Raw genomic sequence first — 22,477 nt, 5'->3', positions numbered from 1 at the left:
CTCATGAAGTTGATTCCTGACTCCATATGTAAGACTTTCCATTTATCTTTATTAAATTTGATCTTATTGAAGGTGGACTATCATTCAAGCCTAGGGAGAATTTTTTGGATCCTGACTACTGCTCATATGTTAGCTAGATTCCCAATTTTTTCTCATCTACGAATGGGATAAACATATCATGTTTGCCTTCAACCTAACCAGGGTTGAGTCTTTAGAAAAGAACAGCAGCACTCCATTAAATAATTCAAACAAAGGTGACATGGATTCCCCCTGCCCTCATCCATCAATCTGGTCATTCAACCAATTCACAATCACAATCAACCACATTGTATATCACCTATATTGTAAATACTGTAAAACACACTTTTTCTTTAAATGTCTGGGGTTTTTTTTGCCATTATGTAAAACATTTCTATAATTAGTCATTTTGTACAAGAAGACTCGTATAAAATAAAAAAAATGAAAGAAATGAAAAACAGCATGCTTCAGTCTGTATTCAAACAATACCAGTTCTTTCTCTGGAGGCAGATAGTGTGTACATTTCATCATTAGTCCTCTGGGACTGTCTTGGATCATCATAATTCACAGTTCTTCATCAAGCAATATTGCTATTATTGTGTACAACATTCTCCTGTTCTCTTCACTTCACTATGCATCAGTGCATGTAAGTTTTTCCAGGTTTTTCTGAAATCATCCTGGCTTGTCATTTCTTATAGCACAATAATATTCCATTACAATCCCATACCACAGCTTGCTTAGCCATTCCCCAACTGATGGGCATCCCTTCAATTTCTAATTTTTAGTCACTACAAAAAGAGTTGCTCTAAATATCAAATGCTTTTTTGAAATTAAGATATATAATGCTGACAAGCGTTCTCCTAATCTAGTAGGTTAATAAAACCCTGGCAAAAAAAAAGGAATCAAGTTAGATCAGTTAACCTGTTCTTGATGAAGCTACCATAGGTCTCAGTGAATACTACTACCCTTCCTAAATATCCACAAATGATTACATTAATAAATAATATACTCTAATATTTTTCTAGGAATCAAAAGTGAAGTTCACTAGATTAAAGTTTAAAGACTACCTTCCTTTCCCAATTTTTGAAAACTGGGACACTCTTGTACTGTACCAACTCTATAACTTTCCTCAACTTTTCAACTATATTTCAACTACAATGACATTCATCAGTTTCTTTCGATCTTTAATTTTGGCCTTAGGACTTGAGCTAGTTGAGCAAAACTAGTTGCTTTCTTACCATCTCCTCACTTCAATTTCAACTCCCTGTTGATGCAAAAACTATCAGTCCCAGTTCAAAGATCATTTTTCTTGACAGAGAAAATGGAAGCACTGTTGATTATCCTTGTCCAATCTACTCCAAACAATAATCCTATTCATTCTTAAACTTTCTCTTGAACCAATGTAATTTAAAAAACAAAACAAAACTGAACAACACCCTTCCCCTCCTTTCACTGTCTTTACCGTTCACTGTTAGCCTCAGCTCATTCTGAACTTTAGCTCTCTTAACACTGCTTTTAGAGGGTTAGGCTACTTTTAAAAAATTCACCTTCAGTTACCTGCCCTGGAGTCTATCACTCGTACATTTTTTAAAAAAACCTAGATAGGTGAAGATTCTCTACATATACAGTTTCCTTAGACAACTCCTTTTCTTTTTTGTATTTGAATACCAGATTTCAGCGTTCCATTCTTTATACATATACAATCCTTATAGAATTTTAGCAAAGGAGAGCCTCCCTATCATTTCTCTGAATTGTTTGAAGTTCATGTGTGGGTGGCAAGTTATGCCTAAATTTCCTTATTCTACTGTGAACTCTTAAGATAGTCACTCTTTCCCAAAGTTCTCATTATATCTAGTTTAGCAATCAGTTACTTCTTATTGCTAAGAAGTGGATCTAAAATAGCAATTCCTTCCTCTACCCTTTGAAGAATGAAATTATCACTGTTGTAATTTAATTGTATCTGACTCTGTGACCCCATTTAGGGTTTTCTTGGCAAAGATACCGACCAGAATTGTTTGCCCTTTCCTTCTCCAGCTCCTTTTATAGACGAGGAATTGAGGCAAACAAGGTTAAGTGACTTGCCCAGGGTCACAAAGTTAGTAAGTGTGTGAGGCTGGATTTGAACTCAAGAAGAGAAGTCTTCCTGACTTCAGACCTGATGCTCCATCTACTGTGTCATCTAGCTGCCCAAAATTATCATGAAGGAAAACCAAGAATTTATCAGCTGCTGAGGATAGACATCTGGATAGTCGAAGTGTCCTGAATGCCTCCATTCCACATAAATGCTTCCTGAGCTCTTTTCCTTATAGATATCCTCTTTTTGACTAGGTGGTCTGTAGCAGATTATACAACTACAGCACATCCATCTCCTCCTTCATTGATCTTCACATCCAAATACTCTCCATCATACCTCTCCCCATGATTCCTGGGTAATCAATAACCCAATATTAATATTTTATATAACATATACACATAAAATCTTAATAGTGAGCTACTTTTCTGCACTTTTATATAAAATCTCAATTCTAAGTATTACCCATAGCACTTCTGAATAAAGTATACCTTTCCATGAACGCTTGTGCAAAAGAAATAAAAGGTACCATTAAGTACACATATGATCAGAAAAGGAGGTAGGACAATCAAACAGCAGGAAAAAGGGGATATAGCCCAACTCTTACATTGGTATCTGTGGAGTATTTAAAAAACTAGATGATGGTTTCCTGTTGAGTGGGAAGATATTCTACAGAGGATTTGTGAATGGACACATGCCAGAATTATACAGCATGAATAAGGCATGGATGGGCTGCAGGCTGAACTGGTGGGGATGATGCTCAGTGATAGCTTTGGGGCTGAACTAAGTTCCTTGCATTAAGATTTATAATTCCAGTCGTCATCTATATTTTGTAAATTGGCAGACCACCATCTGAAATCAGTGGCTTTACTGCTGTTTTTCTTTCTGGATATTTTCCTGTGAATCACTCATCTATTCTGCTGATTTTCTTCTTCCTGTGTTGTACTAGCTCCTCCAAGTAAAGTAGCTTAGCACAAATGGGCAGTGTGCTTCCTCTCCTATTTTCAGGTGAAAGTCTTCTTGTTGAGTTTTGAAAGGCTCCAGGTAAATACGTATTTTTCTGGTTCTCATTAGGTATCTTCAAAACATCACTGGCCAAAAGTCCATCATTTTATATTGTAACTAGCAGTTCAGAAATTCAAATTCAGTTTCTCAGACACCATTCTTCTTAATCAGCTGTTCTTTTTTCCAATGTGTCTTCCTCTTCTAGAGCTCTACCTTCAACAGACAGCAACGGAAAACAGCCTACCTGCCCTTAACGTATTCAATCTTTTGCCCAGGACTTTGTAGTCTTGAGCGATTTCCTAGATTCATTCTGGCAATATCATGTAGCCCCGGCTAAATCACCACGAGTGGGTTTTGTCCATTAGGTCTGATTAATCTTGGGAGGCAATTTCATCCCTGATACAAATCCTAAGGAATACTTCTACTTTTTGCCAACATACAACTATCGTGCTATCCCTTAGCAGGTTACTAGTCCCCTACCGATTGCTTGTTTCTTCTTCTAAGTACTAAGTAACTGTTCTGTTGAAAGAATTCACGAATCCACACCATTATTCTCTGAAGTGCCAGATGACACTTATTGCTCAAAAGAAAGCTGTCCTTATTTATCCCCTACAGAAGGGCTTCCGACACACTAGAACTCTAAAGCTTCAGTGGTCCTTCCTTTCTTCATTGTCACTTTACTTCACCCTTCAATGTCTTGACGTGGATTCAGGTTCCCTATCTTGAGAACTTCTGTCTTCTTCCTCGCTTTCTGTTGATCAGCCCGGCCACTTTCAGAGGCATCACAGCAAGCTGAATGCAACATTCTGAATATCTTTTTGGATCTCTGGGGGCTGTTCCTTCTAAGGTAGTTTTGGGCAGGCAGAGAAGGAGGGGAAGAAGACCTTTCAAATTCAAAGCTGGCTCTTAAGAAAGTAACTTTGGTGATTCAACTCTTATTCGATCCAGAACCATCCAAGCTGCCCAAATTCAGAGAAGGCCAGCTGGACAGTCTTTCTCATGAGCCTCGTGCCTAAGAGCAACCTCATGAGACTTCATCTGAAAAGTTGCCAACCAAATCCAAGGAGTGTGTATGCAAGGGGATGGTCGTGAGTTACCTACTGTATTTGGCTCCAAGTCTGTGTCATCTTCCTGCTTCTGCAGGCTCAGTGATACTCTTGGTGCTCTACATATCTAGTTCATCAGTATTCCGGCTTTTTTTCACTAGTCACTAACACAAAATATCTCTTAAGTATCTGAGATTTCCACTTAACTCCCCAAAGGAGTAAGTGGAAAGGGAAAAAAATTACCAACTTATCAAGCTGAGGGCTCCAAAGACCATTTTCCTAATCTTTAACCAGATTTATTTCTTGCTACTTATAGTTGTGCTCCCTAAAAGTAAACATATAAGAATGAACAAGTGATTTCTCATCCATATCACCCTGGAGTCAGTCATCTTGATTCATCAATCTTTCTTTGTACTTCACTTATAATTCAGTTCCACATTTTGTCAATCTAATCCTCCCTTCCACTTCTACTGCCTTAATTCAAGTTTTAATTATTTTACACCTAGATTCTAGGAATAAGTTGTCTGTCAGCCTCCTTTGCTCCACTTTCCCTAACTTATGATAGCTCCCCTCTAGTTTATCTAGCTTAGTATAATGGCCTAATAACTGACAACACAAAGGAGGATGGAAGGGATCCCATTCTGAGTCCTTAGTAGCATGGATGGAGTCACTGTGCTCCTGGAAAGAATAATCTTCCTCTCATGGCCTTATTTTGAACCCTGTACTAGCTTCTAAACTCCTCAAGTCAAAGAGAATTCAAGACATTCCACCAAATGGATCATCCTACACTCATCTGACTGGCAGCTCCAGGTAACTGAAGATTCTATACCAAGGGTGGGAAACCTCTGGCCCCACTCCTGTTCTACACCCTCCCATTTAGAAAGTGTATGTTAAGCAAAAAGGAAAACTATAGGAGGATGAGGCTTTTTGAAATACTTAATCACAAAATTATGGAAACACTTGTGAAAGATATTAAAATGTTCATAGGGGAATTTGACTTACCTTCAAATCTGAATTTGTTGCAAGCTTCTGCCCAATTAAGGCTGCATTTCCTCCAACATAGTGCTGTAAAATAATTCATCTCTACTTGTTAAACTGATTTATGTTAATAATTTTTACCAAAGAACAAAAATATAATTAATTTTTATAGCACATACTATCTTTCCATTAAATAATCTGGTGTATGTAGTCTGAAATACGGCCTTTCATTTTAAAAGACAAAAAGTACTTCCTCTTTAACTGTTACAGTTAACAGAATTTACCTAAATGTCTTGGGAAAATGATTATAAAGTGAATTTCAAATTGCTTATAATTAAAGATATAGTATTTTCCCGGCTAATTATTAAAAAAAGGATTTTAATAGCCTAGAAATGGTGCCAAAGAACATCTAACAGCTGTCAAAGAGCTAGTCTTACCTTATGACTCAGTGGTTTCATTACAGGACGTTATGCAAAATAGAACCTCAAAATAAAGGGGAGCCTCTCTGTACAGAGGTGCTGACAGATCTTGTACAGTAAGATTTGAAGTCACCTATATGTTGAAATTATAGGAGAAAGACTGAACTGTGTTTTATGAATATCATAGAATATTATGGTGTTGAAAGGCAGGCAGCACAGAACATAAAGTACTGGCTGTGTGACCCTGAGCAAATCATCTGACCTCTCAATGCTGTAGGCAGCTCCCTAGGGTTGTAAGTTGCTGAGCAGATTCTGCTTTGCTTTGGAAAAAGGGAGTTTCCTCACTGGGAGTTCCTTGTTCCATGTCATCCCATCCCATTAGGGTATCCCCAAAATGCAAGAAGGCAGACTATCATAAAATGTGGAGAGAAAATGTGAAGCAAAAGCAAGACCAGCAGAACCAGGGCTCCATGAGCACTGAGGATTTGGAAAGCAAGGTGTGCGTGCTTATTAGAGTAAGGAGTAATCGAACTCAAGAAACCTGCCCTTGTGCTGAGTGCTGAGCTGTCCTCAAGGAGTCCACATTCACTCTCACAGAGAAGCCAAGACAAAGGAGACACAAAGTAAGGGGATAAGGGGAGGAGGGTGAGAAGCATTAACACCTGGTAAGAATTAGCAAAAGCCTCATGTATGAAGCAGCAAGAATTGGGGAAGTCCGAGATTCTAAATGGAGGAAGTGAGAAGGATCTGACTTCTGGGTATGGGGGACAGATAGCCTGTGAAAACCCAAGAAAGAAGGAGATAGCATGTCATGTGGGCAACAGCAAGCAGGCTATAGGGAAGCACTGAAGATTCTTGAGGTAAGAAGAGACAAGGTTAGTCTGCTTTAGGCAGTGCTGTAGTTTTGGATGGGGGGGTGCTTTACACACTACTCTTGCCCCCACCCCTCAATCTAGCTGTTTTTTGCCATTCCTTAGTCATATTTCCTTGGTGATCCTTCAAAGATGGAAGAAAGGAATACTCCAAGTTTCCCTTTAAAAGGTGTCATTAACTTGCAGGGAGAAGGTGCTAGAGAGGGGGCCAACCAGACCTTCCTGAGTTAGACCCTTCCCTAGAAGAGCAGCTCTGATCCTAAATCTCTCTGTGTCACTCAAGCTGATCCATGAGGTGTCCTGATCACAGAATTAAGCAAGCTGCTCTGAATCACTGACCTAGGATGAACCCTGCACAACATGGATTTTTCCCCGACAGCCTGAAAACCAGGATTATCCAGGTTTGTTGGCAACATCCTTGGTGGTACCCTTTGCTGCCCCTTTCTCATCCCACTTAAGAAGCATGAGTCCAGACCACAGTGAAAGGGAGGTTGGTGGGCTTCCCTTGTGTGGAGGTATTAGTGCCAGCCCCATACCATGAGGTCTGAGGGGCTGCCCCAGCTTGTGCATAGTAAGGGGGTTCAGTGCTCTATCCAGATACCCTTACTTTTCTATCTAGCCCTCACTTCTCAGGGCACTCCAGGAAGCCATCTGGACCTTCCCTTAAACACACCAAATAACAGAGCCCATTGTTTTCAATACTATAACTGATATGTCTAACTTACTTATGAAGATCTTACAGTCCCTGGATCAGACCCTTAACAGGCAAATTATATTTCTGACAGACTTGTGGAGGCAGAAAACATGGGTTCAAATCTCACTCTGATGCTTATTACCTAACTGATCTTAGGGTAAATCATTTAACAAGTTTGAACTTCAGTTTTCTCATCTATAAAATGAGAAGAATAGAAAAGATGGCCTCTGAGGTCCCTTACAGTTCTAGATCTATGATCCTATGAGGCTGGACTGGAGACAGGAGAATGAGAGGAAAACAAATTAGGAAACCATTGCACATTCCAGGCATGAGGTTAAAGTGAGTGAAATAGAGTAATGGCTGTGAGTGGGGAGCAGGGACAGACATGAGGAATGGTGTGAAAGGATGTGACAATCAATGGGATGTGAGAAGTGAAGGAAGGTTAGGATGTGACTGGAAAGATGGTGGTGCTTCAGAAAAAGGAGGGAGAGTGCAGAGATGTAAAGTCTGGGGGCAAAATAATGAGCTCTATATTGGATAAGTTGAGTTTAAGATTCCTCGTGCAAATCCAGCAAGAAGCTGCTGACACAGGCCAGGAGCCCAGGAGAGAGTGGAAGATTAGCACCTGTATAGAAAAAATACTTGAACCCATGGGAGCTTATAATATCACAAAGAAAGAGATTTAGAAAGAAGAGGCCTTAGGAGAGCCACCAGGAATCCTTACTCCAAGGACACGACATGGAGGATGATCTAGCAAACAGGACTAAGAGGGATTAGTTGACAGTTAGAAAACCAGGAGAGAATAGTGTCACAAAAACCGATGGAAGAGAAAGTATCAGTGTTAAAAGCAGCAGAGAGGTCAAAATGGATGAAGACTAAGGAAAGGTTACTGGATTCAGCACTGAACAACTGGTAAACTTGACAAGTAGTTTCAGTAGAATGGTGTGGTTGAAAGTGAGTGGGAAAGAAGGACAGACAGCTGAAAAGGAGGACTCTAGGAATATAGCTTAAGAAGATGTCAGGGTCAGGTGAAGGGATTTTTTAATTAAAAAAAATTTTTTTTGTTATTTTGAGAGGCAGCAGGATATGGTGCACAGTGTACTGGCCTTGTACTAAGAAAGACCTGGGTTCAAATCCAACCTGACACTTATAAGCTGTGTGACCTTGCGTACTCTAGGCCTCTGTTTCCTTATCTGTAAAATGAAAGGTGTTATGGTCAAAATGAGGTAAACTGAGACAGAAAGATCAGAGCATGATCAATTTATTAGTAAAGTATAAATTTACCAATAAATAGGATCTCGGCTTCCCCAGCTAATGTAAGATGTCAAGTGAAGGGGATAGCTGTCTCTTATAGTTTTGTGAAGGACAGAACAAAGAACGGGATTTTACAGGCAGGAAACAAGTTATGACTGGTTAAAAGAACTGAATGTCATGAATGGTGAAATTAATGTCATTTGTTACTGAGCTGAGGAGTGGGGGATGATATGACTGGTTGGAAACTGGGAAAGAAGGGCTAGCAATGATCCCCTCCTTCCCTTCTGTTTCTAAGAAACATTCATTGTTTGAGTCCACCTGCAAGGTTAGAGATAGTGGACTAGACTTCACTTAAAGGATGGTCTGGTGGTGTAAAGATACTGGATCAGATTCCCTTGAGGCAGGAACATAACAGTGTTCTCGTTCTAATCTAATTAGAAAAATGAGATTCTAATCTAATCTCATTACAAGCCAGCTGAATTTGCAATGTAACAAAATCAATTAATTGTAAATAGGATCAATTAAGAAACAGATGCAGAATCAATCTGATCATTTCAAAGTTCTTTTCAACTCTAAAGCTTTGATCCTAGGAACTTGTTAAACAGTACCACATACAAAAAACAGAAAAAAATGTGTTTTATATCAAACTTTGAAGATTTTTAAGACCTGGAGCTCATTTTCTCAGTAGAGGGCAAAGTCATCTCCCACTAAGAGAGAAAAGACCCGAGGAGCAGCCACAGAGAGCCAAAGAATAAAAGAACTGCTGCAAAGCAGTGTCAGCACAGTTGTGAGATTTCTTTCCTTTTAGTGACTCTTAGGAATGGAGGATGCCAATGAGGAAGAGACCTAAGCTTAGCATCTAAGACATGAGGTCAATAAACTCAAGCATTGAATACGAGTAACCTACAACTGGTGCCCTCCAAAAGCAAGACTGCAAAGTGAAGTGTGGGAACATACTAAGTGCTCTCTCTCCCACCCAATCCCTCTTTTATAAATATTAAGAAAATATTTTTCTCAGTATTTGTCTGAAGCCTTTGGACTAAATCTGAAAGAGAAACCTTATCAGTCTTTCTTCAATTATAACTTCCAAAAACATCCTGCCCCTAATATTTTCCTCCCCTTACCAAAGGCCTAACCACTTTGAGGCAAAAAGTTTGGGAGGAACTTGGTCTTCTCTTTTGATAGAATTTGGGGTGGGGAGGAGAAAGTAGAGAGTGGACAGGCAAGGAACTATACACTGATTCACTTGAGATCAGTATCTCTTACCTCCATCTGAAAAAGAGAATCTTTTGAGTGACTGAAAAGGGAAGGAATGGTTTTAGGAAAATGATTCTCAAAGACTGCGAACTGTTAACTAAACTGCTGCCTAAAATCTTAACTGATATTCAATCTTCACAGCAGAATTTTGCTGTCTGGGACAAAATAAGTTGTAACTCCAAAAAACTTATAAGAGACTTCCAAGGGCACTGTGATAGTTTAGGCTTCTTTTTTCTTTAAACAGAAAGGTACTTGGAATTGTTTAACCTAAAAGGAATAAAAATAGTTTCTGGCAAGATTATGCCTAATATAGAGTACAGAATTATCTTCCACAAAGGAAAGTGAGAACAGAACAGGGAAAATGGGGCTTGGAGAGCAGGGAGTAAAGTGACTGAAAAAGGCAGAATTAAAAATGCCTTTTTAAATTCACATCTAACCCCATAAAATTCTTGTGATTTTAAGATCCTCTAAGACAAGAGTCCTTAGCCTAGGGTCCATGAACTTGTTTTTAAAAAATATTTTGTATTTCAAGACACTGTTCACCTTTGCAATCCTACATATTTTATTTTATGCAACATGATTCTAAGTGATTAATAGGTTTCATCAGACTACCAAAGAGTTTATGAAATAAAAAGGCTTTTTTTGCTCTAAAAAGGGTTTTTTTTTCCTTTCTGATAATTTTGTATCTGAGCACTGGCAAAAAAATATAGATAATATGTGCCAAATTTTTCAAATGAAAATTAAACTACAATGTAACTGCCGTTTTGGAAATAGTCCAAAATGATAAGTGATGTCAACAGCAGAGGATCTGGCTTCCCTGGGGAATCCTGATGATTCTAAAGTAATGATAATAATAATAATACAACAATAACAGCTAACATTTATATAGTGCTTCCTGTGTGCCAGGCTAATAACTGTGCTAGTTATTACCTCACGTGATCCTCACAATAACCCTGGGAGGTAGGTGCTATTATTATCCCAATTTTACAGATGAGGAAACTGAGGCAATCAAAGGTTAAGTGACTTGCCCATAGTTAAATAGATTTGAACTCAGGTCTTCTTGACTCCAAGTTAGGATCTCTATTAACTGCACCACCTAGCTGCCTAAGTGATTATTTGTTATACTCAATCGTTCTCAGTCTTTGATCTTTATTTAATTCAACAAACTTTTATTAAAGACTTAATCTACATAAGACTCTAGACTAGGTCCTTGGTATACCTAGGTGAAATAAGGCACAGGTTTTGCTCTTGAGACAGGTCAAATGAATGGAACAAGATATGTATACAAATAGTACTGGCACAAGGCAGAGTGTGATAAACACAAAACACATGTCCAGACCAAGTACTGTGAGAAATCTAAGCAGGAAAATTATCCAGGAAGCCTTCATGAAAGGGTTGGTACTTGAGTTGGGTCTTCAAAGGAAGGAATTTGACAAGCAGAAGGAAGGAGGTTGAGCCTACTGCAAACATGGGGGATCAATGGGAACAAAGGCATGAAGAAGGGAGAGGAATGAAGAATAGTAAAGAGTCCACTTTGGTTTCAACACAGCCAAATATGACTATAAAAGGCGGTCAGAAAAGTCAGTTAAACTGTGATGATGGAGGGGCTTTAATGTGAGGGTGAGTACATTTCATCTGGGGCAGCTACGACATCAGGAGATAATGCTGTTCTTTAGTTGTAAACTAGATGAGTTCTTGTTAGGGTTATTGTAAAGGGTAGTTTTTCTGGTTGAGGACAGGTTGGCATAAATGACCTCTAGCATTCCACTTAATTTCTGATATTCTCTAAGCCTAGAGCTGTGCTACAGGAAGAAAACAACAGCAGCCATGGTGAGGATGAACTGAAGAGGCTATTTGGAACCAGAGGGACCAGTTAGGAAGTGTTATAACAGTCTAGGCAAGAAATGATGCTTGGACTAAGGTAGTGGATGCGGAAATGAGAGGGAATGAAAAAACAATATTATGGATTTAACAACTGATCTGACATTTGACATTGAAGAATCAAAGATACCTTTAAGGTTTTAAGTATGGGTTACTGAGAGAACAACAATATGCTATATCAACAGAAGTACAGAAGTGAGGGAGAACAAATTTAACGATGGGGGAACATGTGATTTCACTTTTTGGATGACCTACACTGAGTCTGACAACTGCAAGAGATTAAGGTGAAAGCTACCTAGTAGAAACCTGGAACCAGAAGCCTGGAACTGAGGACAGTTTGAGAACAGAACAGTTTGAGAGTTATTTGTAGAGCACTAACAATAGAAGTCTATCATTTAGCCTTCTATCTTCCAAGCTGACCAAGTCCACATCTTCCAAATTATTTCTTTACAGTGAAATGAACCATTTAAAGCTCCTTGGAGGTGGGGATTGCTATGTTTTTGTCTTTTTATCTCTAGCACCGTAGAACAATGTCGTACATGTACTACGTGCTTTCAAGTACTTGTTGCGTTGAGCTGAACTGCTACTTTAAAAAAGTTATTCTAAATTTAATAATAATAATAGCAAGCATGTATGAAGAACCTACTATGTGCTAGGCACTGTGCTAAGTACTTTACAAAGATTATCTCATTTGATTCTAATAACCATCAACAAGTAACAATCCAATATTCATAGGTGATAAAGAATAAAATCTTACATAACACCTTTATTCATTTCTCTTACCCTCTGCCTTACTCTTTTTTTACCAAGTTTCAGTCAGATATAGAGTAATCAGAAAGAAAAACAAAATCTTTTTAATTAAAGCAGGAATTCTTCCCCTTTTTTGTCACAGCCCCCTTTGACAGGCAGTCTGGTGAAACTTGTGGACCCTACCACAGAATGTTTTAAAACTAATATAAAACACAAAGGATTACAAAAGAAAACAACTGTACTAGTATATAGATAGTTATCAAAATATTTTATATGTAGTTATCAAACTATTTTTATGGTTACATATAGTTATAGATATACAACTGATAGTAATCAAAATATTTTCAAAAACAAGTTCATAAGTTAAGATCCTCTGAGGATCCTAAAAGCACAAAAATGTGTGTGGATGATACAGATTCAAAATGGGAATGAGGATTTCCCAACTCATGCACCTATTTAAACATTTTGATTCAGAAGGGGACTTTAAAAAGCACCTAGTCACATTCCTTTACTGAGGCCCAGAAAAGTCAGGTGCTTTGTGCTGGGTCAGGGAAGGGGAACTCTGGCCACTTTACTGTCTTTCCTACTACTCACACCATTAAGTAAGTGTACAACCCTCCATTTGACATGACTAGCTTCTGAAATGACAGTGACCATGGGAGGATAAAAAAAAAGGGGGTTGGGGGTAGGGGAAATCATATAACTCATATAACTAACTAAAAAATCTGAAGTCAAAATGATAAAGTGAGTGATAGTATGGTATCAGCACTAGCCATCAGGAAACCAGAAATCACACTACAGGTTCTCTAAGTTAATTTCCAGCCCTCACAATTTATAATTCTAATGAGGAACTAACTAGTAGCCCTAGCTTCAGAGAAAATCTAACATAAACAACCTCTTTTCAACAGAAGGTGAGATAACTTTCACAAAAAGCAAATTCCCAAGATGCCAGGACAGTAATGTTCCCTTCTTTTATGAAGAGAAATATATATATATTGCTCTAGAAAGCACCAAACAAATGACAAACTTCTATCTACCCAACCCTAATCACACCAAGAGGCTCTTGTCCAAAGATTGTACAAGGGAGCAAACCCCTGAAAAACAAGAAAATAAAAGACTGTGGGATCTAGAGCTAGAAAGGTCTAGAGATTATTGAGCCTCTTTCATTTTTCATGAGGAAACTGAGGCCAAAGGAGGTGATGTGAGTCACACATATTCACCAGACCAGGAGTGGCTCAGGCAGGATTTGAATGTAGCTAAACTGTAACACAAAGGTCATGAATCAGCCTAGTGCCCCATGGCATGACTCTATCCCTCAATGCCCAATTCTCACGCCCATAACAGACTGTCTCCTGTCCTTACCCATCCCTGGCTCCTCTCCTTCCAGTTTCGGGGGGTGGGGTGAACAGACACGGGGACAGAATCACACATAGCTAGCTACAAATGGACACAAGGTGCAGAGCCTATACCTTAAAAGTGGTTTTATTCCTGAAGGAGAACGCTCCATGGAGTCTGTCTTAATATTCAGAGACTTCTATAAGCTGTTGTTAGTTACAACAAAACAAGGTCAGAAGGGGTTAGAACCAGAATTCTGGTACCATGTGTATTTGATGGAATTTAATAGATGAGCCAGAAGCCTATCAATACAATCTTTAAAAGAGAAATCTAACTAGTAACATTATGAAGCTGAATCAGGAAAGTCAACGGAATTTATAGGAGATAACAGGCACACATCTTGGAACTGGATTCCTTACAAGTGTATCAGGTATTAAAAAAATGTCCTGAAATCAAGAGACATGAGGTATCTTTCTAGTACTAAGCTAGAAGAGGGATCATTCACCCAAACAACCCAAAGGAAGAACAGACCTGGGCTCCTGGGAGGGCAGATGCGATCCGGGAGATGTTGTGAAACGCCTCCTCATCACTAAAGAAGCGTTCAGCAGCTGCTCCCTTGCCCATGAAATGAATGAAGGCTTCTTTCAGATCTTCCCTTGACTGTAAGACACTATGATCTTCCCCACTGCCAGGACTGAGGCCAAGTGCTTGCAAGAGTTTCACTCCTGAGAGGACTATATCCACACAGGCATTGACTCTGAGAAAAAGAAGAAAAAGATGCCATAAAAAGAACTGTAATACCTAACATTTCTAAGTATTACAAAAGGGAAAGATTTTTAAAGTCTCTTACATTTAGAAGAACTGAAAAGGATCAGACCCTTAGACTTTATTTATGGTACATAGAGAGCCACCTATTATTTCTAACAGGAAAGATAGTACTTTCTCTCAGTATTTATGCTATGTCTCAAAACTCATCAATCTTGCTGCCCTAGAAAACTTATAGCCTCGCCCTCCCCCAGCCATGTTTATTGACTGCCTCTCCCAAACTGCTTTTTAAAGCAACATGCTGCACTTCATTCCCAATTCTCCTGCTATCTCCTTTTTTGGGTACAGAAGACCCCTTTTCCCTGGGGATCCTTCCTACCCTCTATAATCCTTCTCCCCTTTCAGTTCTGAAACCAGTGGATGGGATGTATGAATGAACTACCTAGAAGCCCCATGCACCAGCACAAAAACTTTCCTAAAGGGCCCCCCTCCCTGGCCAACACTCTCTTCGGCTTCTGGCACTTGACATATAGTAAGTACTTTTTCATTCATCCAAATCCCCTCAATTTGGGACAAGTTTTCATAATAATCATACAGAACACTAAAGCAGGTGCTCAGCATAAAACACTTCATACATTCATTCCACCCTGGCCGAGAGCCTACTACATGCAAGGCAAGTGCTAGCTCACTACAGGTAATATAAGGACGATAAGATCAGAGATTTAACGCTGGGACAGACTGTAGAAAAATCCTCTGGTACAATCCCTTCCCTTTCCAGGTATGGAAAAAGAAGCCCAGAGAAGGGTAAATAACTTGTCCTGCTCACACAAACAGCTGATCCACGATTCCCACTAAAGTACTCTGACTTCAGATTCTGTTCTCTCTCCACTGTGCTGACAGCTGCACCAGAGCTGCTGAATTTTTTCTGAACACCAAAAGTCAAACATTCAAGATACTTATAAACTGACTATAGTCAGAAACCCACAAACTCCCTGCTGTGCAGAGTCTGTTCAATTTCAGTTTCCAAGGCTACTTTCCCAAGAACAAAGATTTAATAATCTGCCCAAGTGTCCCCTCAGAGCTCACCTCCCTCCACTCCAAGGTTGGTACTACATCTTCTCTAATGGAGTTACAGTGCACTTCCCCAACAGGAATCTGAATATGGCTATGAAGCACCAAGGAGGCTAAATCGTCCCAACTTAGACAACTTAGTAATAAGTATAATCATACATCATAGGCTTTAATCAAGCTTTATAGTTTGAGAAACTAAGAAAGTATAAACTCACTACTAAAAAAAAAAAAGGAGTTGCTTTTTTGGGAGACTAACTGGATAGTTCTTTGCCCTGAGAATTAATATATTTTTTAAAATTCTAGGTTTACTCATCCAATCTATTTCTGACTACTCCCCACTACGATCTCTCATTCCATCATGCTTTTCTCCTTAATGTCCCACAAGCACGTCACAATTCCCGTCCTCACCTCTCCATCCCCTCCAACATCTTCTCTGCCTATTAAAATTTAACTATCCTCTTTAAAGCTAACTTCACTTTTATTTTAATATAAAATTAAGGAACTGCGTATAGAAAACAATTCTAGGCAAAAGGCAAGACAAAGTTTAATACAAGGCAATGTCTTTGTGCTGACAGAGCTTACAGTTTGGTGCAGGGATATATAAATAACCAGAATACATAATAATACTATGTTGAATACAGAAAATCAAACATCATGGACAAAGTACTACATTCCTTGTCCCCAAGGAGATAATGAAGACACAACTGACAAAACCTACCCTCAAAGATCAAATACAACTGCAACTAATTAAGTAGAGAGCATTAATATCTAGAGCAGGTGTTTTTAATCTGGGTCCATGAACTTGTTTTTTATAATAACATTTAATGTATTTTCTTTTATGCATTTAAACACATGATTCTGAGCAGTCTACAGGCTTCCTCGGAGTGCAAAGAAACCCTGATAGGGGAATTAGGAAAGATGTCTTTTAGAAGGTGCCATCACCACCTAGCCTTGTTCTCCCAATTTTCTCAAAATCTTTTTCTTCTTTTTCCTCCCTCCCTCCACTCCTTACTTCCCATGGAATGTTCCTAAGTGTTAGCCCTTAAGGAATCTTGGGCTCGCTGATTTGGCTCTCTCCATCTCACAGAGTACAGGGATGAAATGACAAATTCATCTATTCTTTGCAATTTCTCTTCCAAACACAATTCTCTCCCAATCCAATGCCTTTTCTCAGTTTCTGGAGCTTTTGATAGTTGACTGCTTCTCCTTTCACTGACACAATCTCAGGTGACTTGAAATCACTCCCCACGTATTACCAATCCTCTCTTCTTTGCTAAGTCTAATGGGCTCTTCTCAATCCTGATCTCTCTTTGATGATGTTGCAGCCTTTGAAAGAAATGCTCAGTTCCTTCTCGATGCTCTCTCCTCTCGGTTTTTCTCACACTGTTCTGTCCTGGTTCTCCTATCTGTTCCATCTCTTTGTCCTTGGCCCCCATGCGTGCCCATTAACCGAAAGTGTCCTCCAAAGCTCTGTCTTGAGTCCTCCACTCCTTTTACTCTACATAATATTGATATTGGTTGTTACTACATATACCTAGTTATTCATATTCCCAATTGGAATATAAGCTCCTTGAAGGCAGGGATTTCATACCCCCACTTTCTATGTACCACCAGCGCTTAGCACAGTGCTTGACACATAGTAAGGGCTTAAAAAAAATAGTAAAACATTACTCTCTTGATTTTCCTAGTGTCTGACTCCTTTCTCACTCTCCTTTGCTAGACAGACACACTGCCACCCAGCCACCAAGTGAGGAGCTCCCATAAGACTGACACAGAACCTATTTTCTTACTCTTTCCCTCAGTAAACTTGTCCTCTCTTGTCAAATCTCTTTATCTAAGTCTCACTGAACTCCAATACCACTGTATCACTAACTGCCAGCTAAACATTTCTACAAGAAATGTGGGCATCCCAAACTCAATATGACTTTTTATAGATGACAAAGCTGAGTTAAGCAACTTATATAATGTCACACAATTACTAAGCGAGAGCTACAACCAAAACTCTGTCTTCTAACTTAAGTTCAAGACTCTTTCCTTTATACCATGTTGCCCCTCCCCAAACCCACCATTTTGATGAATTAACTCTGTATTCTCAACATATCTGATGGCAAAGCTTATAGTATATGATGAGGGATATAAAAACAGTACGGCTTTCTTCACAGAAATCCTTTATACTGCTCCTCATATTAGGGGACTTCAATATCTATACTGACCCTCTCTCGAATACCCTAAGTTCTCAGTTTCTCAATCTGCTCAGTGACCACCACCTACTTCTTCACTCCAGCTCAGCTCAGCTACACATAGCCAGCAGTATGTGCCAGAAGGACTTGAACCCAGGTCTTCCTGACTCCAAGGCCAGCTCTCTCCACTACACCACAGGTTCTTCTTCAAAGCAGGACAGCCCAACCCACTCTCCAAAAAGAACAAAAAAACAACAAAATTCTTTTGAAACATTTTACAATATTTCTGCAATACCTGACAAAACCGAACAGGTTAATTTCACAATGTAACCCTACCGCAGGAAACTAGTTTCTCATATGTATTCAATTCAATAATTAAGGTAAACACTAGGGATGAAAAAATGAAAAACCTAGTCACCCTCCCACCTCAAGAAGCTTATAATAGAGGAGGAGTTGGATGTGACATTTATCTACACAGAATAGGGAAAATTTCTCTAGAAAAAGTTGAGGAGAAAAGCTCCCTTCCACCAGATCACAGAGCTACAAGAGAACTCAGAGATCATCTGATCTAACTTCCTCATTTTACAGACAAGAAAACAGATTCAGGAGGTAACTTGCTCAGGGTCACAAAGACAGTGTCAGATTTTGGATCTGAACCTGCACCCCCTGACTCCAAATCTAGAGCTCTTCATACCATGCAGCCCTGCTTCTTTTATCTTTTAATTCTTTTTCAAATTATCAAAAATGACAAGAACCTACACATGATGGCAATTTCCATGCAGACCCAGGAATCAGTGGCAATCAGTCAAAACAAGTATATACTAATGAGGTTCCCTATGAACTTCCAGAGGGGTTTGTGGTGGTGGAGAAAAGTCCTGTCTTAAAGTCAGGAAGACCTAGATTCATGTTCTGCCTGGCATCCTAGTTGCGTTGAGGGAAAGCCACTTAACTTCTCAGTGCTCCCAGACAATTCTGAGATTAAATTACAGGTAACTATAGATCAAAGAGGGAAAGCATAGCAGGAAACAGATTCAGAAAACTCTCCCCACCCTACCCCTCCAAAAAATACAAAGTACTTTTCTTACAATTCTAAGAATGAAGCAGTAGAATATTTTCTCCATTTTACAAAGAAACTGAGGTGCAGATAGCTGAAGTATCAGTCAAGACTTAAACCTGGATTTCCTGATTCAAAAGGATGGAAGTGGGAGAATATGTTAAGATGAAGCAGGACAGAAGTGGTAGACAAAGTCTCAATAGTTTTTATTTTGTCAGTAAAGCAAGACATGGAGACCTGACCAATAAGTTTTTCCAATAACATTTCTGAATGACAAATGGCATGGAAACTATAACTTATAACACCTGAATACAGCTCAGTAATCCTAAGAGGCAGTTTACTTAGCTTTAAAGTAAATATGAAAGCTATGACCCTAACCCACCTCAAACATGACAGTTAAACTTTCACAAGTCTATATAAAAGATTTCTGAATGCTAAGGTACTATACAATACAGACAATGATATAGCTGAAGGACAGGAAATTGTGTCTGCAGGTGAAACGCAAATTGCAAAAGGCTTTCCTTCTTGCATTGGCATAGGAGGGAAGGAGCAATATTTTAACAGGATTTTATAGAATCACAGAATTTTCAAGTTGGAAGGAATTTCAGTGGCTTGACCCCAAAGAAATCGCTATTACTTCCATACTACATCGTTGTCTGTCTTTCATTTTCGAAAAGGACCAATGACATCACAGGGTGATGTCCTGACTTGTAGGTGAACTGGATCAGAGTGGCACAAAGCTGCCAGCCTCTCCCTCAAGACAAAAATCACGACAACTGGCACTGGGATGTGTCTCTGATGTTTGACTGAGCTCTCAGAAGTTCCACAGCACCTGCTTCAGCTGCCTTGATGGCCTTGGAACAAATCAGTCTCATTCACTCATTCTGCCAGGGGAAGTCTTCACACGCCTGGGGAAGACATCCCCCTAACTCACCAGGGGGCTTGTGGCCCATCCATTACCCTCAATCTGGTTTAACCTATTTTACTGGGGTATGGCCAGTGCCCATGCTTCTTGGAGTCACAGGTGAGAGTTGGATGAAGGTGACACCAGCAGGCCCAGCAGCCCTCGCCCCAGAGATGCTCATATACCGCATACACCCATACACACTACAACATTACCCAATAGCTCATTTCATTTTCTTGAAAGCCTCTAATGAGGAGAAAGCCATTCCACTTTTGGACAGTTCTAAATGGTAGGATTTTTTTTCACTGAGTATCAAGACTAAATGTTGCCTCTTAGTAATTTCCATCCATTGTTAACTCCTTAACTGCTCCTTTCCAAACATTTGAAGGCAACTGTCTGGTCTCTGTGTCTGTTTCCCAGACTTCGCATGTGAAGTTCTTTCAAGGGATCACTATATGACTTGGATTGAAGACCCTTTACAAGTTGTGATGCTCGCCTGTGGACTCACTGCAGCTTATCAATGTCCTTTAATTAGGACGCCCAGAACCGAACCCAATCATCAGGACAGACTCTTGAGGGACTATCCCTTTCTTATTCCTGAAAGTCATGCCTCTGTTAATGAAGCCCAAGGACCCATGATCTAGTTGGATTCTCCAACATGCTGCTGACTCATTCTGAGTCTGTCATAAGCCCCAGATCTTTTTTCAAACTCTCACCTAATTTGGCTTCCCCCTATCCTATACCTGGGAAGTTGATTTTTTATAATTCTAAGTGTTTCATTTTTCTCCTTTTTGGGGAAAGGGAGAGAAATTTACTTTTATCTTCCTCTAAAGTGAAATTTATCCTTCCGGAAAAGCACAGGATTGAAGGTGCCCTAAAGGTTGAACTGCCCTTTCCCTGGTTCATCCTCTAAAGCGCCCTAAAGTCTCTTGATACAAAGGCACCCTAGGGGTTGAGCTGCTCTTTCCCGGGCACCTTCTCTTGGAATCCCACGGGACTTCCCCCGATCCTGGAATTCCTTGACTCCCTTATCTTGTGTCATTCATCATCCTCATCGGTGTCCTTATCTTGCAAGCCTTCCCCTAGATCTCCCACTCCCACAAGGAAACCCTACGACCACCCTATCTAAGCCTGACCCTTTTCCTGTCACCGTCGAGGTTCAGCTCCTCACTAGGTCTCAATAAAGCTCCCCACGGCCCCAGGGAAGGTCCACGTCTGAACCAGCTGTCCCAACTCTCCGGCTCTTGAGCAGGGTCACGGGGAACCCCGCACCGGCCCAGCTTCAGCTGAAGCCCGAGGAGGTGCTTGGCGGCGGCCCCCCATGGCCAAAGCCCCGCTCTTCTGAGGAGCGGCTCACCACGAAGGCACGCACCCAAGCTCCCCGCCTCGATCTCACACGCACACAGTGACCGGACCGAGGGACGCCCCCCTGCACAAACAAGGGAGTGGGCCCCGCCCCGCCGCACTCACCCCACGGCCACGCGGCCCCACGGCCGCGCCGGGCGCACGATGAGCGCCTCCCAGGCCGCCGCCAGCCTGCCCTCGGCCGAGGTGCCCCCGGGCGCCGGCGCCCAGGGCACGGGGCCCCAGAGCGCGCGCAGCGCCGTGCCGGGCAGCTCGGGCTGCAGTAACAGCACGCAGCCCACGGCCAGCGCCACGAAGCCCGCGCACGCCGGCCCGCTCCACACAGCCATGACGGCAGCGGCGGCGCCCGGCGCTCCTCCGTCAGCTCGGCGGCCCGGACCGGCGCTTCCGCATCCTGCCCGCGCGTCCTTCGCGTCATCGCGCGCCCCGCGTCATCACGCACGCCACGTCAGCGACCAGGGCCCCCTAGCGCGCCCCCTCGCGGCCGCCGTCAGCCGCGGTTCGGCCGGACCAGGGGCTTTGGGATCGATCCCCTCCCCGGGGCCAGCCTGGCCTCGCCCCGCTTGCTAGGCCATCGAGCCTCCCAGCGACCCCCGGAGGGAGTCGCCATTATCATCCCCATTTTACATGAGGAAGCAGAGGCAAACAGAGGTTCCGGACCTGCCCAGGGTCACGTGGCGAGTCAGCGTCTGAGGTGGGATTTGAACTGGGGCCTTTCGGACCCCAGGCCAGGACCGTAACCCCTGGGCCATCTAGATGGTGTTATATTAACGCACAAAATGTGTAATTAAGGTTAATTATCTGTCACTGTTTTTATATACATATATATATATACCATCTATGCATAGGAAAATTACTTTGGCAGAATTATACATACATGCACGTATACACACATACATGCGCACACATGCATATACATACATGTACACATGCACACATACATATATACATATGCATACCTATTCTATATACACACACACACACATATATATTTTAGTTTCAGTCTCTTTTGGAAACTCACTGGACACAGTGCCTGGCACATCAGTGCTTAGTAAATAAATACTTCTCAATTCATTATGAGCTTTTATTTTCTGTATCTCAACGTGTGTTCTTGTCCACCAATCAAATCTCTCCCCGCTCCAGGCCCCCCCATTGGGTGAGTTCTCCTTCTGTCTTCTCAAGCTGTGTCTCATTGAATCACCTTTAAGAAAGTCATGAGTTCAGAAACTCCAAAAGTTCTCTTCTGGAGGCCAGTGAACTTGTTGATTATTTCTTTAGCTTTCTTTCAGTAGAATTAGTCTTCTTCACATTCCTTTGTATTTTATCTCACACACTCAAAGATATTATCCTGAGGAGGGTCGGTGGGCTTCGGCCAAAGGTCAAAGAGATTCATGACACCTAGAAAATAAATCTTCCTTTAGAAACTTGTTCATCAAGGGGATGGTAGAGAGCGTATTAATATCAAAGCAATCTGTGCCTTTGGCTGCTAGGTGGTGCAGCGGCTAGAGCAGGGAGCCTGGAGTCAGGAAGACCTGACATCGGTATCTAGCTTCAGACA

At 41.0% G+C, this 22,477-nt stretch overlaps 1 protein-coding gene across 2 annotated transcripts in view; it reads right to left on the bottom strand.

Annotated features, from left to right (window-relative positions):
- Positions 1-21,307, bottom strand: part of ADPGK (ADP dependent glucokinase) — a 36,789-nt gene extending 15,482 nt beyond the window's left edge. For both annotated transcript variants that reach the window (XM_072628423.1, XM_072628424.1), the window contains exons 1-3: positions 21,025-21,307; positions 14,112-14,337; positions 5,143-5,205 (exon numbers count right to left, since the gene is read on the bottom strand). In XM_072628423.1, the coding sequence (XP_072484524.1) occupies positions 5,143-5,205; positions 14,112-14,337; positions 21,025-21,248 (513 nt within the window). In that variant the 5' untranslated portion in view covers positions 21,249-21,307. The remainder of the gene's footprint in view (positions 1-5,142; positions 5,206-14,111; positions 14,338-21,024) is intronic.
- Positions 21,308-22,477: the final 1,170 nt, after the last annotated feature.

Source organism: Notamacropus eugenii, chromosome 1 (assembly GCF_028372415.1).
Source record: "Notamacropus eugenii isolate mMacEug1 chromosome 1, mMacEug1.pri_v2, whole genome shotgun sequence".
Taxonomy (NCBI): Eukaryota; Metazoa; Chordata; class Mammalia; order Diprotodontia; family Macropodidae; genus Notamacropus; species Notamacropus eugenii.
Note: the sequence above shows the minus strand (reverse complement) of the source record. Positions and strands in the feature narration are given on the sequence as shown.